The 27,453-nt window shown below is 38.4% G+C and overlaps 1 protein-coding gene across 1 annotated transcript in view; it reads left to right on the top strand.

Moving 5' to 3' along the window:
* Positions 1 to 20,587, top strand: part of COL4A1 (collagen type IV alpha 1 chain) — a 119,796-nt gene extending 99,209 nt beyond the window's left edge. The window contains exons 40-52 of the mRNA XM_066545330.1: positions 303 to 401; positions 912 to 962; positions 2,849 to 3,034; positions 3,685 to 3,818; positions 7,173 to 7,245; positions 7,908 to 7,979; positions 9,312 to 9,440; positions 10,818 to 10,916; positions 11,065 to 11,277; positions 12,079 to 12,256; positions 15,022 to 15,136; positions 15,756 to 15,928; positions 17,562 to 20,587. Of these exons, the coding sequence (XP_066401427.1) occupies positions 303 to 401; positions 912 to 962; positions 2,849 to 3,034; positions 3,685 to 3,818; positions 7,173 to 7,245; positions 7,908 to 7,979; positions 9,312 to 9,440; positions 10,818 to 10,916; positions 11,065 to 11,277; positions 12,079 to 12,256; positions 15,022 to 15,136; positions 15,756 to 15,928; positions 17,562 to 17,643 (1,604 nt within the window). The 3' untranslated portion in view covers positions 17,644 to 20,587. The remainder of the gene's footprint in view (positions 1 to 302; positions 402 to 911; positions 963 to 2,848; positions 3,035 to 3,684; positions 3,819 to 7,172; positions 7,246 to 7,907; positions 7,980 to 9,311; positions 9,441 to 10,817; positions 10,917 to 11,064; positions 11,278 to 12,078; positions 12,257 to 15,021; positions 15,137 to 15,755; positions 15,929 to 17,561) is intronic.
* Positions 20,588 to 27,453: the final 6,866 nt, after the last annotated feature.

Here is a 27,453-nt window from a genome sequence, read left to right on the forward strand (position 1 = left end):
TCAGTTTTTTTGGCTGCAGGACACATCATCTTACAGTACAGTGGACTGTGCTGTTCACAAGTCTTTGCTAGAGGACCTGCATTCTAAACTCACTGAGATTCATGATAATTAGCTGTGTCAAAATCTTTAATACTTGAGCCCTGTCTCAGACTGATTTAATTCAGAAGTAACTCAGTGAAAAGTCACACTGAAGTCATCATCCAATATCTGCTTGGTCTCTGTGGGAGCAAAAGAAAAAGTAAAGTTTTTCATGAGAGAGAAAAAAAGTCATAGGTCAAATGAAAATGTCAATGATTTTTCAGGTGAACCTGGTCTTCCGGGTCCTGCTGGTGCCACTGGTCAGAAGGGTGAACCAGGTTATGATGGGATTCCAGGTGCAGCTGGTGCAAAGGGTGAACAAGGTACTGTGACTGTCATCTTCAGTTCCCAGGGTATGAAAATGCACAGACACAGGCGGCACAAGAGTAGCTGGTAGAGGTGTGTCCTGGTTTTGAGTCCTTTGGATGAAACCTTAGAAAATAAAGTCAGTATTGATGTCTTATGATCATCCAGCATTGCAATGTGATCATTTAGATGAGCAACTGTGTTTAATCAATGTAATATTGAAAGAATTTCTTTCACAAAGGCTGGTAATACTTTAAAGAATTGTGTTTTGGCATTTATTTCAGCCTGAAACTTAGCTGTGAAATAGTGGAGCAGCCTTGCCATTTCTTTGGGTAGGGTTTTCAGTCATACAGGACCCATTGTGCTAAATACAATACCAATTCATAACAAAAACAGCCTCTGCCCTGAGGAACTTCTGCATAAGCCATTTATTTGGAGTTTGTATTTGCATAATAGAGTTTTATTCATTACAGGTTAAATGTAAGTACTTTCCCAACTTCTCATTTTTTCCTGTCTCTGTACTGCAGGTCTTCCAGGTAGAGGACTTCCAGGATTTCCTGGTGCAAAGGGAGATAAAGGTAAAACACTTACTTAAACAATTATAAACCTCCTTCCCAACATACTATGACCATAATTCTGTAATGCAGACATACTTTCTACTTCATTCTTTTACATCCTGTGCCTTCTCAGAGCAGGCAGAAGCTCTGAGAGGTTCAAATACTGATTTCTGTTACAGTGGCAACATCTTGGAGTTAGATATACCCTAAAATAGGTAATTATTCATAGTGTGGAATTCTCTGCAAGCTGTGGTGTGATGAGGTAATATAAATAACTCCCTTATTTGTGTGCTGTGCTTTTGACTCCAAGTATTTCTGTTTTCCTACTAATTTTGCAAGAATCAAAGTTTAGTGAGGCTCTGTGCACAGACAGCTATAGGTAGTGGTTTTGTGGCCAGGATACTGTAGTGATCTTTTTGCCTGAACCTGTTTTGCAGCCCAGACATATTAATTGCTAAATTAGTCATTTACTGTATCTCAATAGAGCTTGTCTAAGCTATGCACAGGAGCATGGTGCAGAGATGCAAAAGACAGCAGAGTCCGGCTGAGATCCCACTGGAAATTTTTATTACCTGGGCTCAGGACTTAATTGCTTGGGTACAGTCGCATGACCATGACAATTCAAGTCCCCTTATGTTCTTTGAAAAGTGTGTCACTACACTGTGCTGTGAGAGTGGTTTGATTGGCTTGAGTCAGTGCTTGTTCAAGGTGTCTGTAATGCACCATGCTCCAGTTAATGAAATAAGTATATCCTAGACACTTGGCTGCAATAGATACAGTAGTCAAGAAATGTCAAACTGCTGTTGATAAAAGAAATTGTGTATAATAGGGGAATTTTCAATTTTAACTATCCACAATTTTCCATTGTGGAAAACACAAACAATTCAAGTAGTTCATCCATGAAATTAACATGACACAGCAGATTTTGAAGAACTTACATAGCTTTAAATATCAATGCCCTACCTCACTTATTCATTCTATTAATAAAGGAAACTTTTCTGGACAACCAAAGTGATAAACCAGAATTTCAGGATATCATTTATTTATCATCTTAGACTAATTAACAGTCATTAACTACTGTGAAAGCCCTAATGTTACAGATTTAATAAATTTAGCAAATGTTCTAATCGTAGCTCGGTAGGCGTGTAGAGCACTAGATTATGAGAATACTTCTCTCACCTTCCTCATCTCTCATTTTGTCAGCTCAGCTCATTTAAAAATATCTGGGTTTAGAGTAAATATATATTCTAAAGGTATTTCTTTGGTAATTCCAAAGAAACAAGTCAAGGATTTAAAAACCTTGTTCTGCTCAAGCAGAGACCCAGGGATAGTGTTCTCTATGCATTTTGGGTTTTTTTATTATTGTACTTATACCAGTTACTCTATATTCTTTTGTTCAGTCTAAAACTAGATTGAATTGCAATTGTTAACTATTTGTATAAGCCTGAAAGTAAGTACAACGGGTCTAAATCTAGATCTTAGTAAAAAAGTATTCCATTTTTCTCCAGGAGCAAGACCTTTTGTGCTTTGTCAAGCACAACATCCATTACTTGACTATGACAATAATAATTGCTGTGGAGTAAGGGTTTGGGGGCTTTATAATCTTTGTGTAAGGAGTGGTAGAGGGATGCTAAATGTTAATCTATTTTAAGAGTGACTAAAAATAGCCCAGTGATGAGTTTAGATAAGAACAGGTATGTCAGTCAAACTACTTTCCTCATATTTTATATCATAATGTGAAGAATCATACAATTTTCCTGAAGTTTTGCACTTTTATAGAAATGTATGAATTTAAGGTCAGTATTTTCAAAAAGAGTAACACTTACTATGAGTGGATAATATGGCAGAAGGCTTCAATGATTGTGATCTTCTCTCTAATCATGTTCTGTGGTTATTTCAAATCTTAGGTGCAAAAGGTGAAGTGGGTTTTCCAGGATCCCCAGGAAGTCCAGGGATCCCAGGCCTGAAAGGGGAACCAGGATATGCAGGTCCACCAGGCCCTAAAGGGAACCAAGGTCTTCCTGGGCTACCAGGAAGTGCAATTGAAGGCCCTAAAGGAGACAGAGGACCCCAAGGCCAACCTGGTCTTCCAGGTAATTCTTTATCTTTAGTAATAAAGTATTGCTGTTCATCGAGGTTTGCCTAATTAATTAATTATGAATACAATCAATATGGCATATCTTTGTTCATCTTCTTCTCCCAGGTCAAAGAAAAGCCTTTGTTCACCGGCAGTTTTGGCAGTATGTCCTAGAACAGGATGGTTTTATGTCCTCAAGCACTTGGCTTTGTTCAACTTTCTTTCTAGTGTTGAGAAGGTTGCCTCCCATTTCCATGTTTCCCTATGGACTTTGTTTATTGTTTTGAGGCATCCAGGGCTGTTTGTTCCTATGTGCTGAGGTTAATGTACTTAAAAATGACCCAGCTTGGCCTTTCCATGGCAGTGGCCTGTGCTAGAGGCTAAGGAGGAGAGTGGAGCAGAGTACAAAGTATCTTTAGTGTGTTTATGCCTGAGGATGGACTATCTGCTTGTTCTGCACATGTGGAAAACTGCCTCTGTTTTCCGTCAGCTACAGGCTGAGAGAGGATTGGATGAGGTGTCCCTGCAACAGATTCTCCTACTTATTTTTTTGAAATGTAACAACAATTATTTTGGTTCTGACCATCTGAACACCCTGTTTGTCCTCCATGAGATACTACTCTAAGCCAATTTTGCTGCAAAATACTCTTTTCTTCTGTTTTTTAGGTTTACCAGGTCCAATAGGGCCACCAGGACCTCCAGGTCTGAAAGGGGCCAAAGGAGAGCAAGGGAGCAGTGGCTGGCCAGGGACCCCTGGGGGTCCGGGAATGAAAGGTGATCCGGGTTTCCAAGGACTGCCAGTAAGTTACTTTCAGTACACTCCAGATTTGCTGAAAGCTGGTTCTTGTAATTAATAGATATATTAATCATACAGTTTCTTGTTCAAAACAATGATATTTTATGTTCAAAGTGCCTTTGCACTCACTGCTGATGATATAAAGTCAGTTTGAAAGCATTTCAATGCTCTCCTTGGAAAGGCTGCCCCAGTGAGCTAATGAACTTATTAGAAATTTATAGATAGTAAGTGGTAACATACAACACCCAAAATATAATTTACGGTGTTTTAACAGCACAGGATGGCTGAAGCACATCCATAAATCTGGTAAATGCATTAGTAGTTAATTTTAAAGGTTGCATATTTCATGATAAATTGCCTTCTGAAAATACCTGAACTGTTTGCTTTTGTTATGAAGGCTCTCAAATAAAGTGCAGTTTCAGTACTGTCAGTGATGAAATATTGCTGCTGATTTAGAACTACAAACAGGCAATACTATTAATACGTTTTTGTCATATATTATTCATTTTCCCTGGCCTAAAATAGTCACTTTTCAGTATACTAACGAGAATGAAGTAGAATAGGACAGTCACCCAGAATAGTTTGTCTTCTTTATTCTTTCTCTCAGGGTGTATGATCCCTTTTTCCACACTGAAAACTATGCTCTATTTTTTAACTTCTCATTCTTTCTTTCCTACTACACTGGGAATGGAGATCATTTAGCTCAGAGTAGAAGGAGGCTCAGAGGGGCCCTTATTACTCTCTATGACTCCCTGAAAGGAAGTTGTAGCCAGATTGGGATCGGTCTCTTCTCCCAAGTAACAAATGACAGGACAAGAAGAAATGGTCTCAGGTTATGCCAGGGGAGCTTCAAATTGGATATTAGGAAAAATTTCTTCACTGAAAGGGTGGTCAGACATTAGAATGAGCTGCCCAGGGAAGTGGTGGAGTCACCATCCCTGGAAGTGTTCAAAAAATGTGTGGCTAGAACACTTGAGGTGTTTGGTTTTGGGGCGAACATGGTGGTGCTGGGTTAATGCTTGATTTGATGATCTTAGAGGTATTTTCCAATCTTAATGATTCTATTAAAAAAAGGACAATAATAATGAAAATAATATTTATGGCTAAAAGGATGAGAAAATTCCTAGGGTACAAAAGGAAGAAAGACTCAGGAATAAGATCCTGATATGAAATGCAGGACTTTAAAGGTCCACTTTATTTTTGATAATGCAAAGATCTAGTGCATCTTTTTCTGCATCCAGGAGTCACTTCACAGAGACTTTAAGGATTTGCTTCCTGTTCAGACCTTTTTATATTTGATACCATAGTGTACCATACCAGCTTTGAAGGTAGTAAATTCCAACATAAGACTCCAGTATATTTTCCCTAGTTTAATAATTTGCACTGCTTTTGCAGAGAGCTAAATTTCTATACCCGAGGAAATTGCAAAGCTTTTCACTGGTTGCTATACTAGTCTTAGACTGTTTGCTGAGAAAGAATGGGAAATGCCTAAGGGTTTTGATTCCATGCCTTCAATCAGAAAAATTGTTTCACTATCCTTGGGCCATAATTCATAGTAGCAGGTTGTTAACTCAGTGTGAAATGCTGCAGTGAGAGTGATATTAAATATTAAGCTTCCTCTGGTGATGCATACTAAGATGAGTTTCCACTGTTCCCAGTGTGACAGGCTCCTGCCCTAATTATGGCTCAATTGCTCATACAGGTCTCCAGGTACATGGTTACCTATATCAGAATGGAGATTTTGTTGCAACATGAGTGACACAGCCTGTCCAAAAATTGTATCCAAAGAAAGTAAATGCAGAGATCAGACTGTGAAATAAAAATCTCATGTGATTTTTCCTGTTCATTTTAGTGTTGTAATGGGAGAAGAAACATTTTCCTGAAATAGTTTTGTTCTGTTTGGAACAGACCCAAAAAACTTGTTTACCAAGATGTATCTGATGAGAAAAAAATTTAGGAAATGCATACTGTTATGGGAAATGTATTTTGATGGAAAGCTTCCAATAAACTCCTCTTATAAATATGTTTTATAATTATAACCTAAAAAAAAATATATATATATATTTAAAACCCCCCTCTTTTAATGTGATTGACTCATAAGTGCCTTCTGAATGAAAGCTAGCCCTCCTGTTTTGGGCTTCAGAAGTTCACATATTATGATACAAAGAGACAGCCATTTCTTTAAACAATCCTCTACACTGTGTCTGTGTGACTGAAGGAAACCAGGGAATCTTACTGCATTCATGCCTTCCTTAGCACTCTTGAGAGTAGCACTTCTTTTGTTAAACTTTGGAGTCTTTGGAAGTTTAACTGTGGGCATCCATTTTTGAACTAATCATCTCTTCTCCCTTTATAATCAGTGAAAAGAATTAGACATTTGTTGTTCTTCTCACCTTAATGTAAATGTCTAACTTGCACTGAATGAAAAATCACTCCTATGTGCCTATTTTATTGCTCTGCAAATATGATGAGATGACTTCTACCGTTGGTATTATTTTTCACTGTGTGTTTAATTCACATCTCCAGCTTCTGGTTGGTAGGTTACTTAGCAAAGGGATTATATTTCTTTCCTCCACCTGTGTTCTGTGTTTTATTATATAATGAACTATCACTGTCATACCTAATCAGCCAGGGAGAAACTCTAAACTATACTTACAAGCTTTTTGCAGATGATCTGCAACAGACAAAAGAAGAAAATAAATTGGCAGCCATTTGAATGACTATTTACAGTGTCTTTTGAAAAAGGGTCTTGGTTTTCCTTGAAGTGAGGCTACAGTGAACGTGTTACCATTAATTTCAGGGCTACAGTTTAGAATGGTGAAGGCAGAAGGAGGAGTTCCCATTGTGTTTGAAGTGTTTTAAGTCCTTGAGTGTTTTATCCCTGTTGAAAAGTAAAAATCTTCAGAGAATTATAAATTGTTGAGCATATTTAATTTCATCCCATGTGTGAATGTAGAAGTTTTCAAGTCTGCTAGAATTACCCCATTTAATTATCTAACTAGCAACCTCCTGCTGGGATCACACTGAAATTAGTATCTGCTGAGGTTTGTGCTTACAGATGGTTTTCATAATTATATGGTCTATGGTTGAGAACCTTTTTACTGGCTGCAGTGCTAGTAGTACCTCATTCTGGTCTGGTATCTTTGAGGAAAAAAATAGTTTAGAAAGAGCAAAGTGTCACTCCTGTTCCCATAAGAGAAGCTTCTCAAGCTAATCAAGGGAGAGAATGACCATTTCTTAAATTTAATGGCTTTGTCAAATTATATTTTTTTCATAGGTTTCCAGTAATACACAGCCTATTTGAGAGTCATATCACAATCGTGTAGGATAACTATATTTCACATTTTCTTTTATGCAGGGTAGTCCTGGTTTGCCAGGAGATGTAGGTCCAAAAGGTGATCTCGGACCTCCAGGAATTCCAGGTGTTCCAGGTAAGGAGAAGACTTAACATACTCCTGAAAATATGCAAAAATGTCTCTTTCATATCCTTCCTCGCTCGCCCAAACAATGTTGTCTCTGTGTTAATAATTACTGAACAGGACACTGAAAGTTGTGTCAAAAAGCATACAAAAGCATTGAGATTTTTCTTAAGGTTTTTTGTCTCTTGCCTATTCTTGCATTGCAAATATTAAATGTGCACTTCCTTTAAAAGATGGATGTAAAATTGATTGTTAGATGCTACCAGTCAAGAATCTTCAAGATTTTCTTGAGAATAGAAGAGGCAAATGTTATAATTATATGTGAGGAAGTGAGCTCTGTATGTCTCTCTTGTTGAATATACAGGTGTATAAAAAATACAGTTATTAATAAAAAAAAATAATGCTTTTAATCTAGAGAATAATATTAAAGTAAGAGAACTTTGAGGAGAAGTAAGAGAAAAAAAAGAGAAATTTATTTTCAGTCATCATTTCTTTTGTGACTTAGTGGTGGCGTTTGTATCATGTTTCTGATAATAGTTAAAAAGTACTTGAGCAAATAAAGCCATGTCCTTTTCGGGATCATGGGGACGTGGGTCATACATGATTATTCCACACATACCCTTCCAGATCAATAAATTACTGAATTTTCATGCAAATATTTCCTTTGACTTCAGGTCCAAAAGGGACTCCTGGCTTCCCAGGCCTTAAGGGTGAGCGAGGTGACCAAGGTCTTCCTGGATCTAAAGGTATAATGAAGACTTGTGCTTTTTTCCCCCAGATTTTTTTTGGTAAAATGGTTATTATTTTGGTAAAATGGTTATTTTTCATTAATTTGTTGTTATTTGTGTCTATAACTCCATCACCCTTTTGTTCTGTGTAAAAACTCAGAATTTGAAACCAGGTGTCATGTATCAGCATCTGAATGGTCAGATTAGAATCATAGAATGGTTTGGGATTGAAGGGATCTTAAAAATCATCTAGTTTCAACCTGCCTGCCATGGGCAGGGACATCTTTCACTAGGCCAGGTTGCTCAGAGCCCCATCCTACCTGGCTTTGAATGCTTCCAGGGATAGAACTTCTGTAGCTTCTCTGGAAACCTCTGTTCCAGTGCCTCACCACCCTCACAGTAAAAAAAACTGTCCTCCTTAAGTCCAATCTAAATTCACACTCTTCCTGTAAACACTTCTTTCTTTCACACTGTTGTCCTTCCCCTGTCACTCCAGACCCTGGTTAAAAACCTCTCAGTCTTTCTTATAAGCCCCTTTTATATATTGAAAGGCCACAGTGAGGCCTTCCTTGGGCCTTCTCTTCTGCAGGCTGAACAAGCCCAGCTCTCTCAGCCTGTCTTCATAGAAGATCTCTTCCACTCCTCTGATCATTTTCATGGCCCTGCTCTGGACCTGCTCTAACAGGTACATGCCCTCCTTGTACAGGGGACCCCAGAGCTGCGTATAATATTCCAGGTAGGCTCTTATGAGAACAGAGCAGAGGAGGAGCATTGCTGGCCACACTTCTTTTCATGTAGCCCTGTATTGGCTTTCTGGGCTGCAAGCAGACATTGCTGACTCATCCCATTTTTCATCTACTTGTGTTTCCCAAGTCCTTCTCTGCAGGGCTGTTTCAATCCCCAGTCCGTACTGATATTGTGGATTTCTCTGGCCCATGTGTAAGACCTTGCACTTGGCCTTGCACTTGTTGAACTTCATGGGGTTCCCACTGGCCCACTTGGCACGCATGTGGGTGCCTTTGGATGGCATCCCTTCCTTCCAGCATATGGACTACACCACTCAGCTTGGAGTTATTTACAGACTTGCTGACACAGCTCCATGGAGCCTAAGGTCTGGACAGCTATTTCAGTCGATGAGTAGTCTGTTTGGCTGGAGATATCAGCATAGATAGGCTTCAATTTGGGAAGTTTTGCAGTTTCGTTCACATGTAAAGTCTAGGATGTGTTGATATCTTGTGACTATCTGTGACAGGCTCCAGTCTCTGACTGTATAAATGGCAATACAAAGTAACTGTTTTTTCATTTGTGCTATACTACATACATGCTGATTTTCTTGGTTGATTTCCACAGGTTTACAAGGCCCACCAGGCCCACCAGGTCCTTTTCAGCTTATTAAAGGGGATCCTGGCTTACCTGGACCTGTAGGACCAGTTGGTCTCAAGGGATTCCCAGGACTTCCAGGTCCCAAAGGACAACAAGGTGAGAGTTTCTAATTTGCCAGTAGAAACACATTTTTTGTAATGTAAAATAGTCAAAGGTAGGCTAGATACTACAAAATTTTTGGTATAATATTATCCAATTTTTGTAAGCCACTTAAATTGTGTCAGTGATGAAGAAGCTCCTTTTTGAAGTTCATCCAAAACAGATGTCTTCCTGGTGATTTTTTATAGGCTCTCACTCTGCAGGCAGCACATCAGTATCTGAAATCAGCAGTAGGCAGAGTGACTTGCAACACTCTGCTTATCCTTTCTCCAAAATGTATTTGTCAGGGTGTCTTCTGTCATTAGTCTTGAATCCAGACTTAATTACTGTGTGTCTCTGGGAGAAGAAAGCATGAGGAAAAACACCTGATGCTGAAATGAAAAGTAATTCCTGGGGAAGCTTTTTCCATGGTCCTGGATTTCTTCTTTAAGTCCAGATATTGCAATTTTTATAAAGAGTAGGTAAACTGCAAAAATGAAACACATCAGCAAGTAAGAGGATGGAGCAAGTGGTAGGAAAAATGAAATGCTGGCACAAGGACATGTCGTTCAGAATGATGGAACATGGAGAATGGGAGCTCAGGAGTGTTAAGATTCTAGGGGAAAGCTTTTTTCCTGAATGATTTATGTTGAGTTGATGGGGAATTACAGTGGAGGATAATGAATATCTTCTTCCTAGTTAATATAGTAGATATGAAAGTTTTCTCTTGAAGGTGATGATACAACTCTGCAACTGCTGTCCTTTATGAAATACCTATGAAACAGTCTCAGTGACTGAACACAGCATGGGTTTGCTTGTGCAGAATCCATTGCTCTATCACTAGTAGTCAATTCAGTACATCAAAACAATGTTTCTTTTTGGGTGATCAGGAAAAGGAAATCTGTGAGTGTCTGATGAGTCACAGAAATACTGCTGTAGTGCTGATGGTATTAACTTCCTTCTCCTGAAGTCAGATTTGCTGAGTTTATGTAGGATTGATAGCATCCCTAAAAATTGATAAAGGGAAGATATAAAATATATCTGAATTGGGAAGAAGCTAAGAGGGATACCCATTTTCCCACTGTTCATGACCCTACTTTTTTATGGTCTATTTTTGAGTCATATGATAAGCAGAGAGAGAAGAGATTCCTTTTCATATTCCAGTCAAATGCTAGTTTTTTTAGAAGCATGCTCTCTCCTTGCTTTTCCTTGTCTACTAGAGAATGACTTTGCTGGCAGTAACCCTCATATATTCTCTAGATATGGAACTGTATGCACTGAATGTGCAGGAGTTTAGTTTATGCTGAGGCATACCTATGCTGTACTGTATTAAAAGCCAAAAAGTCAGAACAATCATGAGATATCCAGTAATAATTATTACTTGTTTCTCAACAGGGGTGACAGGACCTTCAGGTGTACCTGGACCACCTGGTAGTCCAGGGTTTGATGGTCAGCCTGGGCAGAAAGGAGAAGCTGGTCCTTTTGGTCCTCCAGGTAAGCACCTGCATTCTTCAAAGACTTGATTCCTTCATGGAAAAATAACATATGGTATTAGGTGTGAATGTATCTAATTTCACTTCTTTAGTTATGTAGGGACAGTACTGCTGTCTGCAGAAATAAAAGGAGCCTCTCTGTATTGCAGGGCCCAGAGGATTTCCTGGTCCACCTGGCCCTGATGGCTTGCCTGGGGCTATGGGCCCACCAGGGGCACCATCAGTTGCTCATGGATTCCTTGTTACCAGACACAGTCAAACCATTGAAGAGCCGTCGTGTCCATTTGGAACAAGGCTGATTTACCACGGCTACTCCTTGCTTTATGTACAAGGCAATGAAAGAGCACATGGCCAAGATCTGGGTAAGTGGAGACCAAGTTAGAATTCAGTTAGAATTCATTACAAACCAAATGCTGCTCTCATTTGTAGAGCTGCATTGAGCAAATCTGTGTAATTGCTCTGGCTCAGACTCAGGCAAGAAGGAAGATGTTGCTATACCCACTGTGGTATAGCAACATCTTCCTTCCCAGAACAAGGAAGATGTTGCTATACCACAGTGAATACAGCACCTAGTTACTGAGATGGCTCACGGGGTCTTGGACAGTCTGATGGAACTGGGTTAGCTCAGCCTTAACAGATATTTATGGAGAGGGCTTTATTGCAGTCTACAGCTGTCTAGAGGAAGGGTGGAGAGTATGGAGTCCCTTCTCAGAGGGTCTCAGTGACAGAAGCAGCAATGGACCACAAGTGAGAGATATGTTTTAGTGAAACATAAATAAAAGCTCTTTTATCCTGCTGATGGTCAACCATTGGAACAGAACCCCAGAGAGATGGTTGAATTTCTTGTCTTTGGAGATTCTCAAAACTCAACTAAATCTGGACCCAAGAAACCAGATCTACCTGTCAGGGCAGTAGGATAGATGACCTCTAGAGGTCTATTCCAACCTAATGTATTCTGTAATTCTACAGACAAGACTGGACTACTCCTTTCCTTGTCCTGTTCATTCCTCATGAAGCTAAGAGGATTCACTTCCTCTGAGAAAACTGGGTCATTCAGGGCAAGTGTTCTCTGCCTTTATTAGCTGCTCCTGGAAATAATTGTTAGGCAGTTGACAATGGCTTTACAAAGCTGTTAAGAAATAACCTTCCACTTAACATTTCAGGCACAGCAGGGAGCTGTCTTCGGAAATTCAGTACCATGCCTTTCTTATTCTGCAATATCAACAATGTCTGTAATTTTGCATCAAGGAATGACTACTCCTACTGGCTGTCTACTCCTGAGCCCATGCCAATGAATATGGCTCCTATCACTGGTGATAATATCAGACCATTCATCAGCAGGTATGGTTTCAGTTCTGCTGTATTTATAAAGTGAAAAAGCCTGTGGAAAGAGCTTAGGGTACTTTATTTTTCTGGACAAGGTTTTGAATCTGTCTATTTTTATTTCTTGTCTTTAAACTTAAAGTTTGAATTCTTTTGATGAAATGTTTCAAAGTGTGCATGTTTTCAGTTTAGACTTCCATTTTGGGGGAAACCCAAAGAAATAGAATAGCCTATCTTGGGTATAATTGAAATTAAAAGATATACTTTGAAATGTTGTCTTGCAAAAGCTGTGATGTACTTTGAAGGAAAAAAAGTTTTGTATTTTTTCACAATTCTTGTCTGAAACACTTCTGGTTTTTGAGTAGCCATAGCTAGAAGCTTTTTAGGGCTCAGTTTCCTTTTGTTTGAAAATGGTAGCATTTTTATCATACAGTAGACTGACAGGCTTCTTCCATTGTTTTAGACATTCTGCTTGAATACAGTCATTATTTTCTGAATTAAAGGAAACAATTGAAAAATCAATCATCTATTTTTTTTAATAGTTCCAGATTTGCAGCTAGCATAAAGAATGGTGCTATATCAGAGACATAACTGTTCTGCATCAATGCAATGTTGAACTTTTGGTCCATTTGAAATTTTAAGAGCACTAGAAAACCTCTTCTTGCATAATGTGTCCAGTGCTGAAGGCAGAGTTGTGAGCAAACTTCCCTACAATTGGATATGAGTCTGACAAGGGAATCTTCAGCTTACAGTTTAAGTGATAATCATTAGATATAGGCATTACTGTCCTTTCTGTCATTGCTTCTAATCTGTATCAGCTCTTGCTGATCCCCCTTCCAGCCATATTTAATGAATGTGAGTGGAGATTGCTGGTAGTGATTTCTCAGGTACATCCAAGAGAAAGGACAATCCTAATCAGCAGTTGGTTGTATTCTGGACATCTTGGATGTTCAAAAACTATATGGCTCTACTGCAAAACATTTGATGTTTATTTTGCATTGTGAAATCCATCTTGTATCTGCAGTTGTACTCTGTGCTCTTACTTTTGGTTTAGTACCAAAGAAGTTGGTATGTTTTGAAAATGAATGGGCAGATTGAGGACAAGATTTTCAAGAGAGACTTTTTTGGTCTTAAATTTTTGGTTGTTCATTGAATGTGAATGGAAGGGACTTGACTTTAAAAAAAATTCTAATTGCCAGCCTCTGAAATTCATATTCCTTTTATGCCATCCCATATCATGCAAAATAGCCTTTAACAGTCACATTTGAAACTCTTGCTGAAGGAGGTACTAACCAACACTTTGCTTTATCTTATGCCTACGGATTGGCTTTTGCACCATAAAAACTCGTAAGTGTGTATATGTATGTACATGTGTGTGTGTGCGTGCATGTATGCTTATGTGTCTTTCTCCTTTCAGTCATAGCAACGAGTGAAATAGTTATAATATTCATGTTAGAAAACTAGCAAAGAATCTGGAAGACACTTCTTTCAATTTATTTTATTAGTTGATGCTTTTTAACCAACAGTTTTCTCTGTCCAAATGTAGAAAATGTGTAGAAGTGTCACTTGCTGCCTTGAATCACAGGACTTCTTTTCCTGTATGGCCTTCTACTGAAATACCAGAAATCTCTTGAAGCAAAGCAGAGCTCCAAGAATAGAGGCAGCTTTACATTCCTTCTTTTAACTTACTCCTTCATTGATGTGTTTCTTAAAATAACTCTCTTGCTTCCGCACTAAAGATGAAGGCAGTAGGTATGAAAGCAGTCTTCACAAGGCAGAAATAGAACTCTTTAATTCTCTGCATTTTTCAGAATCCAACTTAATCCATTTTGCACTTGATTCTTTTTCCTGCTCTGATAACAGGAATCAGACTGTTTAGTTTTGAATAATTTTCATAATTGCTAACTGCAACAGCCAGTTGAAGAAGAATTGTACAAGGAAAAACTGATTATATCTACCAAATTCCTTATTACCAGCCCCCATATTAAAATTCCAGCCCAGCTCATGGGTTTTTTGTGATTCTGTGGAGGGATGATTGGTGATTGGATTATTCAGTAACTTAGCAGTTCTGAGACATGAGGAATATATCTAAAGTAAAAGAACTGGTGCTGCATGCCTTTCTGGAGAATTGCTTTGAACTTTGTTGTGCAAGTTACTTTGCTGGAAATCTCTTACTGGAGATATAGACCACAAATGTAAATAAGAAACACTTTCAAGGAAAATGCATGGGAAAGAGTCTGCATTAGATTAGATTAGCAGTGATTGCCTTTGTAAGACATTTGCCAGGGAGATGGCTTTTTCTCTGGAAGTCAGAGCTAAGTTTAGGATGACAAATTGCTGTTACTTGTTTCTGATCAGAGTAGACCACTTTTAAGTGATACTTGCTGAAATACAGTGTTTGGCTATTTGCCCCCCATGTTCATGACATTGAGCACTTTTAGAAACTTTGGTACAAACAGGACTAGAAAACGAAAAATACATGTGAATATTCAGATAAGAGGTCTCTTGTTCTTTTCTCATAGGAAAGCTAATAGGAATAAGACTTAATAGTTGAACTGTCTCTAAGTAAGGGAGAAATTAGAAGTTTATCAAATAAATTAGAAATTAACAAAAAAGAAAAAAGAACCGGTTGGCTTTTTTTCTAAATGAAACATTGTGATTTTCCTTTGGTTTTGAACATGACAACATTTTCTATTTCAAGATTCCATAAAGAAAGTCGTTTCCGAATAATGAACTATTAATCCTTAAGTGCATGCAGCTCATTCATGTCTTGGTCCTTCTAGATGCTCTGTGTGTGAAGCTCCTGCTATGGTAATAGCTGTTCACAGTCAAACAATTCAAATACCACCGTGTCCTGAAGGCTGGAGCTCACTTTGGATTGGTTACTCCTTTGTCATGGTAAGTGCACTGGGACATACTCTGAGCTGAGGAAAGCATTTGTTTCAGGATTTTGATCTATGGAAATTTAGTATCTGACTCTGTCCCTTCATGTTTTAGGAGGGCATTAGACCTCCACCCTTTGTAGTGTCTTCAAAAAGAATCTGATCATTTTCCCAGGCAAGGCCTGGGCATGGTCTGAGACACAGCTGGATCCGGAGCTGTTAGCATTTGGCGATGGCAGAGAGACCACTGTGATGTGGAGTGGGAATGGAATTAAGCTGTTCAGATAAAAGCCATACCAGACCTTGTGCCTCCTGGGCCTCCTGGCATGTTGTTTACATAGAGATAGCTTGAGTCCTGCTGTCTCTCCTGAAGGACTTCTGTGCATACAGCTGTCCCTGAAGCTGATATTGCTGGTGTGTCATGCTGCTGTTGCATGAGAGAACCCAATGCCATCTCTGGAGTCTTCAGCTCTACCTTCTTGCTCCTCCTTGAGCTGAGCAACAAAATAGAGCAGATGGACAGAACAGAGGACAAGGAGAGAAGTGTGAAGAAATATTTGTGCAAGAGAGTTCATTGCAGTTGTAGCAGAGGAGGTAGAGAGTCCCTGTCTGACCAATGCTTTTGCCTTTCCTAGCACACCAGTGCTGGTGCTGAGGGCTCTGGCCAGGCCCTGGCATCCCCTGGCTCCTGCCTAGAGGAGTTCCGCAGCGCTCCCTTCATTGAATGCCATGGCCGGGGCACCTGCAATTACTATGCAAATGCTTACAGCTTCTGGCTTGCCACTATAGAAAGGAATGAGATGTTCAGGTAAGTTCCTGGTTTGTTTATCACTCTTTGAGACTCAGTTGAGCCTTATCACTGAATAAAAGAAGTAGTTTTTGAATGTAATACAGGTTCAAGTATTGGCTGTCCACCGGCACAGTTAATTTATGTAGTAAATTACTTTTGTAACAGAAAGAAAAAAAACTAGTAGCTTTCAGGGGAATTAATGAATGTATCATCAGTTAGTGTTTGCAATGTATCATTTGTATCATGTATTTTGCTTTTCAGAATAATCTAACAATGTTCACAATTCCACTGTATTTCTGATTGTATTCACCAAGTGGTAGCTGGGATAGGCTGACATACTGATTGAAATTAGGTTAGAATATAACATTTCCTGTAAATGGACATTAACATAAAATGGAACTACTTGCAATTTGTACAGGTGTTAAACTAAATGAGTTGAACAATTATTTACCTTTCCCTAATAATTAGAGGAAGTATGTTTGAGTAAAATGCAGCTGGTGGTAATAGGCTTTGTTCTGGTGTCCTGCACATGAGTATTTTTCAACACAGGTTCATTTGCTCTATATGAATGTTACTAATATGGTGGCATATAGGTCAGTTCCCATGTCTGCATAGCTTAACTGATCAGCAGACATTCCTCTGGAGTGCAGGTAATCACCCTCTTCCACCAAAGTCCTGACTGATGCTCCTGTTACCCTTCATCTCTTCATGTCTTCTGTCTGGATCTGTGAATGCTGCCTTGCCTGTCTCAGAATGTAGCAGGTTGTTTAGCCAGTTTTCACTCTTTGTTTATCAGATAGCTGTCAGTGGAGTAGGTAGAAAAACTGAGCACTGAGACTGAGTGTCACTGGGGCTGTAATAATCTCATCAACCAGAAAAACTACTACCACAGCCACCCCACCACTGGGGTAAGCCCTGGATCCCTAGGAAAGAGGAAAGCTGGTCAGAAGAAAATTTAGAGTGAGCACTACAGTTGTTTCCATTCCTCGAGTCCTACCCTGAGACGTCTCAACTTCACACGCTTTTCTGGCTGCAAACTACACCTCAGATTAATAAAATAATCCCAGATCAGGGGACCTGCCCTCCTATCAGAAAACACGAATACTCCTCAATTTCCTGTAAAGTCATAATCTTTTTTAATGAAAAGCATTAAATGCAAGCACACCTTTGTCTGAAAATGATTTATTTCTAGTTGCTAGGAGTAATTCATTATGACAGATTAGAGACACAAGGCTTTGGTTTGTTTCTATATGACATCACATAATTTCCTTTGCCAGCTTTTCATTTGTCTTTAAAGTCACATGAGTTAGCAGAAACTCATAAACAGTCAAATTTCAACTTCTTTGCCCAATTTTATTTTATTACCCAAATTGTAGATTGTTTTCAAACTGCTGCTTTAACAGATGGTGTTCTAGGTTAAGGAAATGTTATGCCTGGTGAAAGAACTGAATTTTTCAGTAAGTGTGTGATGTTTAAAACTAGTCTTAGGATAGTTTGTGACCAAACTTGGAAGTGATTACACACTGGAGAACTTAAGAACACCTTCTTGATTCAGCAGAGGCTGGAAGGGAGACTTGCATTCCAAGCTGGTGTTGTCAGTTATGAACCTGAAAACTGTTAATGGGTCTTCTAATTTCTTTCTTTTCTGTAGGAAACCGACTCCCTCAACCTTGAAAGCCGGGGATCTACGCTCAAATGTTAGCCGTTGTCAAGTCTGTATGAGAAAAACATAATGACTTTTGAATTTCAACTAATTTCACACAATATGGTGCTATTCGTTTAACAGCAATGAAGCCTAGACATATATCATATGTACCTCATTGTTGTCCAATATGAAAACAGTAAAGTGCCTTTTAGGAACTTGCATAACTAACACACACTGCTTTACTGGCCCTGTCCTTGCTAAAGAAGAAAAGAGACAACAAAGATAAGCTTCAAATGTCGACATGCCAAATGGCACTTTTGATCAAAGTATATGTATTTTTTATATAAATGCAATGCACTGATAGAATAAAAAGTCAGCATTTATCCAGAAAAAAAATGCAAAGGTGCTAGGAGGTATGCAGTTCTGCCTTATACTGTTTGACCCCCCTTTCTCATTCTTGTATTATATATTTAGATTCATTTTTCTTCCCCAGATAAGTTTGTTACTGTTATCTAGGTGTCTTAAAATCCCAGACTCTTGGGTATGTACTTATTGTTCTTGTACAAAGAAATACTAATGTAAAAAAGAGGTTTGGGATTACAGACTGTGGTTAAGCAACATGTAACCATCTTTTCACAACATAGAGTGCCATCCTGCAAACCTTTGCTTCTGTTTGTAGCCTTTAGTGCTGTCAGTATTAATGGGTCTACATCTGGAAGAAACTGCCAAATTGGCTTCACAAATAGGCAAGTAAGTGTTTCTGCTATGTTGGTACTATGCAGCTTCTTTGTGCAGTAGAACAAACTTTCCTGTGGAATAAAGAATGATCCAGCAATGGTCAAGAAGAAAAATATATATAAATATTTTAGTAATTTATATAGAGATCAACCATTAGGCAAATCAAGCTCTAAGTTTATCATATCAAAAAGAAGCTTACAAAATTTTTCTTCTTTTCAGTGTCATGAATTAGGTGTTAAATGCCAAAATATGATGTGAAATGTTCATTTTACATAGCCATTTCAATGCTGAAGTTGCAGAGACTGAACCCAGGTTAATAGTTATTTGTGTTTATAATAGTAAATTCTGCTTTGAGCTTATAGTCTTTATTCTGTATTTAATATTTTTCAGGGTTTTAAACACTACTCACACACTGAATTACTTGATTTTGAAAAGTATAAGGCCTTAATTTTATTAATATTGTGCCAAAAAATTCTTGAAAGTGGCCTCAGAAATATTTCTAAAGAATTTCTATGCAATGATACCATTGTTTGAGCATGTCTGTGTCCAAAAATGTTTTATGGACTATTACCATGCAAATACCAAAAGATTTTTGCAAATGCCAAGGCCTTTGTGTAATTTCTTACATGTGTATTTCTTAAAAATTCAAGTTTGTAATAAAACTATTTGTGTAAAAAAAAAAAAACAGAAGAAAGGAAGATGTTTTTACTAATTTGTTATTAGCATTCATTCACAGCAATTAATTAATTTTAATAAGCCACCAATAAATGCAAAAGCTTGATGCAATCATAGATGATTTTTGTTTTGCACATCTTGCAGATGTACAAAGCATCTTCTAAAGGGGGAAACAGGGCACTGTATTGACACCTCTGTTGTTATCTTATAAGAACTGAAACTGGTAGATGAAACATGAGAAACTTATCACTGAAATGTATTTGATACCAACACATTACAAAAATCTGCTAACTTCATCTCAGCTCATGGGAATCAACAAATTATGCACATTTTTCACTTTTCCTTTTAATTTTTCGTGCACAAACAGAACTGAATTATATAGGATAAAAATTAAAATATTTCATAAACTTTGCTTTTAAGTGAACAAGGTTGAAGAGGAAATGGGCCATGCTATCATTTTCATTGGCAAAAGCACATAATTTGCTAAAGTTTCATGTTGTTTTCCAAAATTTGTGAAGACACTGCTGCTGCTGCTATTTTGAACTTGTCTTTCAATTAAAATCCTTCCAGACATTCTCTGACCAAATGGCTGAAGGCTCCTGCATAGAAATTGGCCATTTCATTTAGCAATGATTCTTAACTCTCATGGAAGTTCTGACACTTGATAATCTTATTTATAAAAGACCACTCCTCACAAAAGTTCCTTTCTAGTCTATAAAATAAAACAGTCTGATTATGCCTGAGCAGCCTTATGCAGGGTTTTCCCTAGGACACTTGACCTCCAGAAGAAGAGAACACTATAAGGTGATTCCTTGTGGCATCTAGGAAAAATTATTCAAAAATTGAGTCTTCACTGACTCAGTGCGTCCAAACAGCTGCTCACACTCTACATTTTATCTCCTGGTCAGCTAGGGATTTAATTTGCTATGGTCAAATTGTCTTAGAACTGCCAGACAGTTGGGTTTATAAAGTTATTCGTGTATGTTTAAATCATCTTGGTGTGTATGAACCTTTCTCTTCTCAATTGAGAGCATTTGGAAACAAGGTCCTTTGAAAATTTTTGAAAACTGCTTGAACTGTAGTTTGATGTCTTCCTTATCTAGTAGTAATTATTTATTCTATAACCTCCAGCTCATATAATGACCTAAACCATTCTCATGCTAAAGATGCTATTTCTTCTTAAATCAGTCACTAAAGTTTTTGGTGCTTATTGAATATCAGTCAGATCTCCTGAAAATGTGTGAATGCTAGATTTTGGTGCCCTGGGTGAGGAAGAGCCTGTGTGAAACACTGCCTTGCTTTCAAAAACCTCTTCAGTACCCCATATTCAGGCATTTACGGCCAGTCTTGTGGCTAAAATAAAGTTCATTGTGTGAACAGGCAACTGCTAAGTCATCACTTATTCAAATCGTGTTGCAGAAGCTTCAGGAGAAAATTTTTGAGTGCAGTACTTGAAGAGTCACTGTCATGTTCCAAATAAATCCATTTCTAAAACAGCAGGTGGTGCCCTTGCTCTCTTTGCGGTAGCGCTGGGACGGACGGCTTTACACTAATACCAAGTACCTTGGTCTCTCATCTGCTAACATGACCCTGTTGAATACTATTCTCTCATCTCTCCATCTGTACTTTGACATGTTCTAGTCAACAGCAATTTTCCTTTTGAAATAGGAATGGGTCAGTTTTCAATTAAAGAAATTTCTATTCATACTGCAAAATAAAAATATAATATAATTAAGTGATCTGATAGATATTTTGAAGCAAATGATGTCATAGCCTGTGTGTCTTTTCTGATAAATGTACATTCAGTATAAGTATGTACATTCATTTGTAAGTATATCTCTTACTGGTTTCATAGTGGTAACTTCCTTGATGAAATACTCTTTTTTCTATGTAACAGGGCTCCTGAGAACAATATCCCCATACTAGGCTTCCAGAAAAGTGACTGTATTCTTCATGACTGAAATTGTATATCTGCACGACTTTTTGAGAATTCCTTTCCTATTTTCCATGTTTTATAAATCTGCAATAATCTGCACTAACTACATAAGGTGAAACATAAACACAGAGCCTGGCTCGTGGATCTCAGAGCACCACCTAAATAGAAAATACAGCACCTGGCACAAAGAAAGACCACTGGCTAGTTAAAATGGCAGCTACCTCAGTACCTGCCTGTATCTTCATCCCTTACTCTGTAATGGTGCTTGGCCATGCCTGCACTGGGACTTCTGGAGGAGACCAACAGCATTTTTTCAGAGGTTGCAGTGGAGCTTATCTCTCTCTGCTGGTCACGTTGTGGCAGCGATGTGCTGCCCACTGCATTTCCACCTCTTCATACAGAAATTATCTTTTTTATGATCTTCACACTCTGAATTAGATAATAGTGAGAACACGAGAGGCTGGGGTGGATCTTTAAATGTGTATTTCAAGTTCAGACAGATGCTGAGACCAGTGATGGATGGTCTGAGATATAATTAATCATTATTAAGAAAATAAGTGGCTACATGGAAGTGTTCAGCCTGTTGGTTTCAGAGGAAAGATGGTAGAGAGAAGGAAATAATTCCACCCAACTGTTAGTAAAAGTATAGTATGAAATGGATAAAAATTGTGAATTTGTAATATTGCTGAAGTCTCTCCAGAATAATTGTAAACAAAAAATAATGCACAAACTTACTTTTAGCACTAACACCTAAACAAGAAGCACATGTTCTTTGTGAAAGATGTACTAACAAAACAACCTCAAAATAATTTCCTGGAAGTATAATCTTTAAAGCATTCTCTTTCTTCAGAGTGGCAGAGGAAAAGTCCTTAAAAAATGCAGAGGGGAGTGTGGGGGTTTTGGCTATTTCTCTCTGCCAAGCAATAAGCTTGTTGTGTTGCTTGAGGTGTTAATATCTGTGGGAGGATAAATCACTACTACTTCTCACGAACACAGGAATGCTTCTATTGTAAGATATTTTACCCAGTCAGGCTTACTGACACCACCTTCTCTCTTCAGCTCCCATCGTAAGAGGATGATACTCAGAGCTGAATATTCTTTCTTACTGTTCAGTGTTGATTTTTAAAGGCACATTCCTTTCCAGCTTTTCATTGTTTTCAAACCAGAGAACAGAGTATAAACATTGAAAAGATTTTAAAATGTCTGAATCTTTAACATATGTTAGAGAATTGCCTTTTTTTTCCCCCTCTGGCTGTATACAGTCAACTGTATTTGTTATAATTGGTGTGCAGATGATGGAAGACTTGACAGAGTGAAAGTTATAGATGGAACCATGATCATTTGATGCTCTGTCAACTCCTGTCTCGCCTAACAAAACATGTTAGATTTCATGCAGAATTGTGGCAGGATTCATTTGTCATCTCAACCCCATGAAGAATGATTTACGCTGTAGTAAATAAACATGTAAAATGGCTTGGGTAGGGGAGAAAGTCCTTGTAAAACAGTCTAAAGAGCATTGATCAAACCTTTTTGTTATGCTTAGTGCACAGCTTTTAGAGCAGTGTAACCCATGGTGGTGTGTTTTTGCCAGAACGTTCCTCTCAGTCTTACACCAGAGTGCTCATTTCTCACCATTGTTTCCTGGAAGAGGTTCAAAGTGAAGAGAACATGCCCGGTGTTACCTTCTGCCAAAGCTTTTGTTATCTTTGTGGGCATAGTAGCTGGCAGTGGAAGATGTTCTCGTCTTCCTATTTCCTCTAAATAATTTTAGCGGTATTTTTTCCAGCCTAATTTTGGACATGAACCTGTTTGAGAGATGTAAACAAAGTGTCAACAAAATCATAGGGACTTGAAATGCAGTCACATGAATCCCATGTCAAGAATTCCTTCAGTGTACCACTTTCAATAATGTATCTGGGAATCCCCACAGAAAGACTGATTCCCAGGGCAGTCTCAGTACACCTTGTTTTATAGTTACATTGGGATCCACCTCCCACTTCCCTGGCCTGGATGTGTTGCAGCGTCTTTGGGACCTCAGACCGGTAAGAGGGTGAGTACCAGACAGAAGTGAATGAACATTGCTGGGAGCTCTCAGCATCTGCAAACAAAATTGCCATTTGTTCATGTTTCCACATTGACAGACTACAACTTTTTCACAGATTATTTTTTGCTACCTTTGATCAGTTGGGAACTGTCAACTGTCTCTGTTTAAAGCTAATACTCTCCAGGCCTTTTGGCATTGTTCCTGAACTGAGGAAAGGACCTAGCCCAGGGCAATGAAAGATACACCCTGTCTTATTCTCAGCCTTTCTTTTCCCAATAAAAAAAAACACATAGAAAGAAAAGAAGTTCTGGTGTCCAAAAAAACCACAAAGAAACCTCCACTGCATTTCTCCTTCCTCTCTCTTCAAAGGCAAATCTTACATCAGGGAAAGATGTTGACCTCTTTAAAATAGGAAGGAAAAAATTGGAAATGGAAATTTGAAAAGTTATTCTCTGGATTGTATATTCACTTTATAACAACAGCTACTCACAGTAAGAAAGACAATATCTGAAATACTATAATCACCCATAGTAATGTGAGAATTTGAGGGATTCCCCATAGAGATCAGGATTTCTTCGCAGGAAAGCTACTGAAGTTGTGAAGGCTGAATTGAAAAAAAGAGTCTTCTGAACACAACCATATAATTTTGAAATAAAAAGTTGTATTCAGATTGCAAAGATTACTGGGATTACACATTTCCTAGAGGAAGTCACTGCGACTGGGAATCACAGGTACAAACAACTTGGACAAGTTGGGAATCTGTTCAGATGAGGTGTTTTGGTGCTCCTACGAAGTGGAATTTAAGAGAACTGACCTAAAAAATTGAGTAGCTCCTACTTGTCAAAGGGCAAGGTTGTTTTGAGAGGACATTTGTGATGAGGATCTGAAAACAACAGCCAAGTGTGGGAACCACTATGAACATTATGACTCTTCCGTGTAGCCTTGGTACCAAAGCATTTTTTGGGTATTTTCTGTACTCTCCTATTGTAATCAGAGAAATCTTGCCAACACAGGTATATTAATAACTATTTTCAAGAAGTAGTTTTCTTCCTAGAAACACACAGTAGAGAGGAAATTTTTAAAGTTTTTTTTTCTATCAAACAAGTTGCAGAGACTCACAGAAAGAGAGAGAGGGAAAAAAATTGTAGTTGTTTGTTTGCTCTTGCAAGGCACTGAACATGACCTCTCCGGAATGTGTAGGAGAGGAAATGAAAAGCAGACGTGGGAAGCTGAAAAAGCAGTGCTTCTCCTCTATCATTAAGTATATAATAAGGTAGATTACATCAGTTGTTGTCCTAGTCTCCCTGGTGAACAGGTGTCATAGATACAGCACTGTCTAATCAAATATTAACTCATCATGTGGCAGCAGTGGAGAGGGAATGTGTAAGATCATCTACCTCCTTTCACATGTGGCCAAGTCTTCAGCACCAAGGTTCAGCAAAGGACATTCTTATCATTCCTATGAGTTCTTATGAATCTAATTTTATATAGTTGCATAGACTCATGATAACTGATTTTTTTCCTGCTTCCTGAATGAAAATATGTTAGATACAAACATATGAATGTGGCAAACTCAGACACAAATTATGTTTATGTACACTGTTATGCAATAAACCCACAGGAGCTTAGTACTTATTGTCTTCAACCTTTACTTAGAATAAACCAATATACAGGGATTTTGTATTTCTAAGTTGTTTACAATTACAAATAAATGCCATTGCTCCTGTGAAAGGGAGATGTCTTGCTGTTATTTAGACAGGAAGGCAGTTCTAAACTCCTAAACAGGTGTGTCCCTGCTGGGTCATGGTCTCCCTAAGTTTTCATCACCCTGAATGGTGATGAAAACTTGTTTAGTTTTTGATTATTCCATTGCACTTGCTAGACTTTTTAATGTATACAACTTTACATAGACTCTAAAGTGTTGCAGTGCTTTTCAAATGACAGCTGAATCAGATATGTGGGTATTGTACGTAAGATATCAAATAACCTGAGGAAAGGTGCCTGATGAGAGTCACTTCCTATCTTCTCAGTCACTTTCCTGAAGGAGGAAAAAATCAGTAATATGGTATTCAAAGCAGTGCCTCCAAAGCAAAGTAATGGTAAGTGAAAGGAGGCAAGGTAGTTTTTCAGGAAATACAGCTAATCACTTACTTTCTTTTCTTTGGGCCCCAGGAAGAGTCAGTATAAAAGAAGAAACAATCACTAGGAGAGGTTATTCTGCATAACCAGGTATCCTGACATACGGGCTTTTACAAGTGTCCTCTTTGATCCATCCTAGCTGTCCTTTTTCCAAGATGAGGAGCCTAGAACTCCTTCACAGAATTTCAAGGAGGGGATTAGAAACTCCTGCTATTTAATAGAGAAAGGACTTAGTAGACTGGATGTAAATTACCTTAAAAAAATCAGCCAGGGGAGTCTATTGTAACCATCAAAAAAGAGGGAGATTTGGAGCTATTTTTTCAATAAGAATGTAGGTACAAAAAATGTTAAGCATTAAGGCCTGACAAATTTGCATAGTTATTTGGTGGGATCAACTGGGCTAGCAGGACTGGAAGGCTAAAATGGTTCTAAGATGGGGGGGGGGAGGGGTGTGGAGTGAGCAACTTAATGGTTCTTCATTTTCATCTGGGCCCAAACCAGCACACCATCCCAAGATGTGGTATCACTTACTGAAAAGAAATGCACAGCTCTTGTCCATATCTGTAGTTTCTTATTACCAGATAACTACCCTTTTGTGTTCAGGTGAGATTCTTATTAGGGATTATATCTCTAAATATATGTATTAAAATAATAAATATAATGCATAACACATTAAATCAACAGTTATTTTATATATATTTTACCTCTAAGGCCTATTAACCCATCATCCGTACTACTCATCACAAACATTATTGAAATTCGTCTGACACAAGGGTGAACCCAACCTGTAGTAAGTAAGAGGTCTTGCTCAGTTATTTTTAATTATTCATTGAAGGTGGAAGATGTGCCAAGAGCTGGAGAGCTCTAGGTGCAAATGTGAGCTCTGGCTCAGCTCCACCTGGAAGGGAGGTACAGGTGCGGACTGTTCCCTCTCCAACCTGTTTGCTCTTGGGAAGAAGCCCAGCACAAAAAAAAAAGGGGCAGACAATCTGGTCATGAGCTCCAGTCTGTTCATGGTGTGGGCAGTCAGTGTGTTAGGACTGATGATATATTGTGGGGTAAACTTTCTCTGTGGCTGGGATATGACCAAGGTCCTTGACTTAAAAACACCACACCTGCAGTACCCTGCAAACACAGCTGGTGCTACCCTACTCTGCTTCTGCTCAAGTCAGTGTTAGTTCATTGGAGAAAAGATGGTGAGGCTTGTTTTTTTTTTGTGATGTATTTTAAAAGAGGCATTCAAAACAAGCATTGCTGGGCCACGTGTTGATGATAAAGCCTTGTCAATTTATTTGAGATTAATTGAAGATGTCTCCGTGGGTTCTGTATTGTATCACCTTCAATATCTTTCAGACACCTTAATTTGACAGAGGCAGTGAGAGAAGGCAATCTTCTTGAACTCTCACTTCTGGAAAGGAGACCAGTAAAGGCTTGTCATCAGTTTCTATTGACACAAACTATTTTAGCAAGCACTTGCCATTTTAACTATTGTGACGAAAACAAAGTAGTCATCTGCCTCCTCTAGGAATTTTCATTGCTCATGAGACTAATAGTTCCTGTCAGGTAGCTGGAGAGCTTTTTCATTAAGCATAGCTCACAGCCTTTTTGCATTTGGTATTGAAAGCACAGGCTCCAGCCTTATACTACCCAGAACATGCTGCATATTTTAATAACTTCCTGGAATCACTCACCTTTTGAAAGAGGCACAGCACTGTGCTGCAAAACATGGAAAGAACAGCAGTGAGTCTACAGGATTCATAATCTCTGTACAATTTGGGCAGAAGTGCAATACTCTCATTGAAAGGCACTGAGATCAGGCTCTGGTACGATCTTAGTGAACTTGTTATCTTTGCTTTTATGTCATCCTCAGAATGTGCTGTGACTTGATTCAGATTTAAATTTTTTAAATAGCCATGTTATTAGTGGGTCATAGAGGGTTTGTTACAGAAAAAAAGGAACACAGAATAGAAATAGTCTCTTGTTTTTGTAAGAAGTAAAGGCTCATTACCAACAGAGAGATTCTACTCCAATCAACTTGTAGTGATGGGACAGGTTTGAGCACTTAATCCTTTTTCTGCTCCTGTTATAACAATTCCTAGAATATGGCAAAGCTAACAGGATGTTTTTCATAGAGATTAAAAAGGATTATTCATTTTAGTGACTCATCTCTAGCCAGTCCATTGTTGAAAGCTCTGGTTGATTATACAGTGTGTTTTCCTAATGAAATGAAAGCAAACTGAAGAGACCTGGTCCTTTTCAGCCACCATTTATTCTGACCTTTGTTTTCTGTCTGTTATCAGTACAACAGTTAAAATCCCAGCAAAGTCTAGTTCTCTTCAGTGTTTCCCATGTGTTATCCTAAACAT

This window comes from Molothrus aeneus, chromosome 2 (genome assembly GCF_037042795.1).
Source record: "Molothrus aeneus isolate 106 chromosome 2, BPBGC_Maene_1.0, whole genome shotgun sequence".
Lineage (NCBI taxonomy): Eukaryota > Metazoa > Chordata > Aves > Passeriformes > Icteridae > Molothrus > Molothrus aeneus.